Consider the following 6,063-nt stretch of genomic DNA (forward strand, 5'->3'; position numbering starts at 1 on the left):
CTTTTGTTGCCACCTTTTGAAATTTTGTCCATTGAATTTATCAGGTATTTCCCCAAAGCTCAAAAGATGGCTTGTATTAACCGAGGCTGGAACCGTTTGGGTATGAGCTTGAACAACCAGAATGGGGCCTCAGCTGACATTTCATCGTTCCCACCACTTTGGTTTGTTTCAGTTGTCATGTTGCTTGAAATCAAACAACCAACAATGTTAATTTCCTCTTGGAAATTTCACGTGGAATTTTGAATTGTACTTGTAAGATTATTCTCAAGAAAAGCAGGAAGGGTCAAAACCCAACCATTCGTGGTCTAACCTCTCGTTGAATATTTTTTTCAAGTATTTATTCAAACCCCCGTCACAAATACCTCTACTAAATAATTTTCAAAGAAGACTAGGAAGGTTGTGCCTTTACCCAGCAGTCTAGTTTCCTTTGAAAATATTCAGTTCCCAGGATAGTTTGGAGGGGTCACAATGGTCCCACTTAAAACCTAGCTTCCTCAACAAAACTTCTCTAGTGAGATTTTGTTTAAGTTCAAACGAACTTCTCGCAAACACAGAGTATGCACATAATATATCCAAATCGCAGAGAGCAATTTAAGATATAAGCAATAACATTATCTCATAAATCATAGATATATTAAATATTCAAATATTATATTAAATAAAAAGAATTTGTTTTAAGATTGTAGTTCTAAATATTTCTAATATAACATTTGAATAATAAAATATGGTAATAAAAAACCTATCTATCTCCCTTAAAGATACACAATAATATTATAACTATAAATAAATAATTTATAATTATAATCTAACTAAAAATTATAATTAATCTAGCTAACAATTATAATTAATAATATTCTTATAACTATAAAGAAAACAATTTATAATTATAATATAACTAACAATTATAATTAATCTAACCAGCAATTATAATAAACAATAATAATAGCAAATATAAAGAGTTGAGAAAAATTAATTGTTTGTGTATTCTCAAAAGAAGGATATTTGAGGCCCATGTAACACACATTTTCCTTAAAACAGATTCGTCACCTCCCGTTGGCGCTAGAGGATTTTCAGCGTCTATCTCCCAGGATACAACTGAGAACAAGTAACTTGGCGCACCACTAAATTATTTATGGCAAACTAAGTATGCCCGAACTCTATAAAACTAGAAAAGTCTAAGAACTTTAAAGAGTAATTAGGAAAATATTATGCTGAATAAATATAATAGTCTTCAAATGAAGATTTATATATAAACTTGTTTTTGGTGTAAGTTTAACTAAGACCATCAAGATCTTTATATAGGCCTAATAATCTTTGAAAGTTAATTCACAAAAGATGTGAGACTAACCTTAGATTTCATTCTCTAAAGTTGACTTAGTCAACTTTTTTCTAACAAGAATTTCATATTTTCATGTTTGGATTCAAACAAAAAAAATTAAGAATTCTTTTTTTAGAAAAAATAAAAACAAACTTAAAAGCAGTGTAACATTATAAAACTTAAAACAATTATAAATATATTCAAAAAGAAAAATATTAAAAGAATTCTCCAATAAAATTTTCCTACATTTTTTCTCTAATCTTTTTCTTCATAAATTTTTTCAACAAGACCTTAGAAAAATGTTACCCACCATAACATCTCTCAATATATAAAAATAATTTTTTTTTTTTTATTATTATTAGTAGTATTATAGGATGGACAGAAGGAGGGATGGGGCCTTGGCCCCCCACCCCTACATGGAGTGTTTTAAATATAATTGTTGTATTTTGAAAATATTATAAATTTGGCTCCAAAAAAATAATGATTTGGCCTGATATTTTTACTTCTGGGTCTATCCTGAATAGGAATTCATCTTTGTGACTATATTGGCAATTGGATTAGGATTGTGGTCTTTAAAAACATCTAAAATTACTTATTAATCTCACACTAAAACATAAGTTCTAATACTAATGAGATCCATATTTTATTTTATTTTAATTAATTTGATAATTAAATTAAGTATTAATATTTATCAAATTCAATAATATACCAAACACAATATTATATATTAAGCTTATCATAATCTCATCGGGAATAATTTAATCTAATACAATAATGGTATAGATTCAATCTTATATATTCTCCAACCCTGCCTATATCATAATAATTAAATAATTTGAAGGTGGTGCCTCACACAACACACCATGCATTTCAGCACAATAACCGTACAAATATATATGTATATAAATATATATATATATATATATTCAAATCTCCATAGCCTACCCTCTTAAACAATTAACTTAGTCAAATCAATTACACAAGATTTCCATACATCAATGATCAAAGCATTAAAAGGAAAAACCTATATATAAATTATACGAGGGCATTTGCCTCTTCATCATTACAAGCTCTTTCTTAAATATTCATTTCATCTCTAATCAAACCTGATTTCTAGTAACGAAATTAATATAGAAATGATCTCATTTTAGAGAATGAATTAAAATGGCAAGGGTAGCTTTTTTTTTTTTTTTTTTATAATTTGTGTATAGGTGCAAATATTAAAGGATCATAGGAATCTGAAACTTGTCATTGATGACAAATGATTCCACCTTCAATTTTGGCTAGCTGTTTACACCATGGACCACCCAACCCCAACCCCAACCCCTTTATATTAATTTTGCCTGCTGCTACAAAAAGGTTCGGTGGCTTTATATCTTATTTAATAAACAACTTGTTTGAAATTGATAGTTTTCCTCATTTTGAGAACAAATGTACAAGTTCAATTTATGGCTTTTTTGAGTCAAACTTCATCAGCTTTCAAAAAGTTGTAAATTCTAAATCAACACAAAAAATGTGTAAAATTGAACTTGGATTAAACTTTTGCATCAATATAGAGAAACACAGTGGATTTCTTTCGTGAAACAAATATTTAAAACAAATTGATTAAAAGAACAAATCAACTATGTTTTCCATGAGATTTTTACATGGGTTTACAAATAATCAATATAGAAGAAATAAAATATCTAAAAAAAAAAAATTTACAAATTAAACAAACAAATACAAGCGTTAGCTGGTCAACGCCACTGTTGTTGACGAGGTAACAATAGTAGTCGCGTTTGTCGTACTAACGCCGTAACTCTCCGTTAAATCTCCGTCCAAACCCGCCGCCCATCTCCTTAATATCCTCAGTAACGTCGCAGCCTTCCGTCTACCCCTCGACGTCCCAGTCCCCATAACTTCCCAAATTACCCTCTCGATTCCCGCAACCCCTACAAGCTCCGCCACCATCTCAGCCCCACCTTTCCGGCAAATCGTAACAAGAGTCGCCGCCGCGCTCTCTCGGGCACGCTCCGACCCGCTTCTCAAGACCGACCCGAGTTTCTTTATCGCACTATAAGCTGCGGCAATGGCTAGCAAACCACCTCTCTTCACCACCACTTCGATTATCGTCACCCCCTCCTCCGTCAACCCCTCGTCCATGGCCTGAACCGAAACATCCACAACTCCGGCTTCGACTAAACGGAAAACACCGTCTCTGTCCCCTGCGAGATTCAATATCGCCGCCAATGCGTCCCTCTTGCACGACGCGGGACTCTCCCTGGCCAACTCGAGCAATCCCTTCACGACACGTGTCTTCCTCACTAGTCTCTTCCTGTGGGAGTGCACACTTGATAAGCTGAATATCGTAGCAGCCGCGTTCCCCTTCGCTTCCCACGTGGCACCCGAACGGAGCACCTCGACGACGCCGTTTAAGGCTCCTTCGGTCTCCATTATACGATTCTTGTTCTCTTCGAGGATTGAGAGGTTGAGAATCGCCGTCACGGCGTTGACTTGGAGATTCGACTTAGCCGAGCCGACGTCGGAAGCTAAGTAACGGACGAGGAAAGGCACGGCTCCGGCTTCGGCAATACAGGTTCGGCTTTCGGAGTCGCTCTTGGCGAGGGCGCGAAGCTCGTAAACGACACCGTTTGCGTCCTCAAAAGACTGCGACTGAGACAGTTTGTTGACCAAAAACGACGCCGTCATCTTCGTCGCTTCGAGCGCCGCCTTGTTTATTGAAGTAACACCTTTTGGTTTGTCTTTACTCTCCGCCGTTTCGAAAGGAATCTTCTGATCACGGCACCACATGGCGATGAGGTTTTTCAACGCGCAATTAGGGATTAACTCCGTGTGGGCCAGGGTCTGACCTGTCTTGGGACACGTGTTGTGTCCTGATTCGATCCATAGCTTGATCGATTCACGATCGTACGTCTGGCCTGTCGCCACGACAACTGGGTCCCGCATAAGGTCGAGACTTATAGGACACCGGAAATCCGACGGAATAGGAATCTCCGACGCCGATTTTCGGCGACGGATATCAGGCTGAGGATTCGAGGCGCCGAAGAGGACGCATTTCGAGTAGCGAACGATTCCGATCAGTGCTACGAGCTCGGACTTTGATTTATCGTCGTTTTGGTTCTGAACTTCCTCCTGGAGGCTCTCGATCTCTTCTCTGCAACTCGATGAATCTCGAATTCCTAAATTGGAAAAGATTTCTGAAAGCTTCGAATGATCGGGAACGATCTCTTTCTTGATCCGATCCAGCATGGTGACGACCTCGAGCCTGAGACTCTCATCTTCGGGATTGAGCAGAGTTTTCGTCTCAGAGCACTGTTTTCTCACCAAACAAACAAGTTCTTCCACGTCTTCGCTCAAATCAATCTCTTTCAACGGGAATATATCCAGCAGAGTCGACAAATCCAAGGTCAATTCGTGAAAATTGTTAGCCACCGACTGGTTCTGAACGAGTAGCCACATCTTGCTAGTTCCATTCGAACAATCTTCAATCAGAGCCTTGACTCTCTGCAAAACAATGAACATTTCTTCGAAGCAGAGAACAGCAGAGGTTGAGTAAAACGCCATGGGAGCTCGAAGAAGCTCCTCGAACAGAATCGCAAGAAGCTTCGACTTACGAATTATGGAGAGCGAGTTTCGTCGGAGAAGGAACTGGAGAGGTTTAAGAGAGCCGATTTCTTTGGTGAGTTGAAGAAGAGATTGGAGGAGATCGATACCTGAGAGCTTGGGAGAGACGAAGGCCCCCGCCGATGGCCGCCGCTTTCTGAGCGGGAATGCTTGAGCAGAAATCGCCATGAATTGAAGCAAGAGAGATTGTTTGGTTGAAATTTGGGTTGAAGAAATTGGGATTGATTTTGGTTTAGATTGAAGAAGAAGGCTTTAATTGGAAAACTAACAAGTCTTAGTTGATTACACAACAAGTTTAGTAATACTTTCTGTGATTACGATATACAAAATAAACGTTTGAGTTGGCTTTTTCGTTTTTTTTTCTTTTTATTTATGATTTTCGTGTTTCGTCTTATAAATACAGAAATGAAGTATGGGTCAGGTCAGACCTTCCATGTCGTTGACTGCTTTTGTATCTTTCGTTTTGAATCCAAAATATATTGGTAAATATTCTTTATTTTAACATTTTTGTTTGTTATTAGTAATGTGTTAAGTGAAAAGAAAAAAAAAATTACTTATATTGTATAGTTCAGTCGTACCACATTTGTTTTGTAAAGAAAAAGTACTAATCAATCAATTATATAATTAGTTGTAATTTTAATATCTAATTAACATTTTTAAATTATAAAATTTTGAGTGCAAAACCAATTTCTCACTCATTTCATATATATATATATATACTGCAAATCATAAATTTTTTAAAACTAATATTTCAAAATTATTAATTCAATGACTGATTCTGTTAAAAATATTTTTTTATTGATTTCTAATATTTAAATATATGTAAATATAATCCATAAAAAAGAAAATATGCAAAGGTAAGATATAACATTGATAGATTAATTTATAAGAAATTTGTAATTACAACAATTGGAATGGAAGAGTTAATTTGAAGGAGATTAGAGAAGAAGAAGATAGGATAGGAGCCGCATTGGATAAAGTCGTAATATACCAAACCAAAGATAAGGTCCTTTCTCATGGGCGCCGGCATATAGAGTAAGAATAGTAATATGAAACAAATGATTGAAGTTTTCATTAAAAAAAATAATAATGCTAAAGACAAAGTCGTTTTCAATTTCATG

The 6,063-nt window shown here is 35.7% G+C and overlaps 1 protein-coding gene across 1 annotated transcript; it reads right to left on the reverse strand.

The window, feature by feature from the left end:
- Positions 1-2,832: 2,832 nt before the first annotated feature.
- Positions 2,833-5,297, reverse strand: LOC133800720 (U-box domain-containing protein 16). The gene has a single exon (XM_062238753.1). It carries the CDS (start codon positions 5,108-5,110, stop codon positions 3,047-3,049), a length of 2,064 nt encoding a protein of 687 aa, XP_062094737.1. The 5' UTR covers positions 5,111-5,297; the 3' UTR covers positions 2,833-3,046.
- Between the last annotated feature and the right edge of the window lie 766 nt (positions 5,298-6,063).

This window comes from Humulus lupulus, chromosome 9 (genome assembly GCF_963169125.1).
Source record: "Humulus lupulus chromosome 9, drHumLupu1.1, whole genome shotgun sequence".
In the NCBI taxonomy this organism is placed as follows: domain Eukaryota; kingdom Viridiplantae; phylum Streptophyta; class Magnoliopsida; order Rosales; family Cannabaceae; genus Humulus; species Humulus lupulus.

Bases quoted from the DNA above. Each gene is read 5' to 3' on its own strand.
- LOC133800720 (XM_062238753.1), bottom strand. From the start codon at position 5,110: ATGGCGATTTCTGCTCAAGCATTCCCGCTCAGAAAGCGGCGGCCATCG.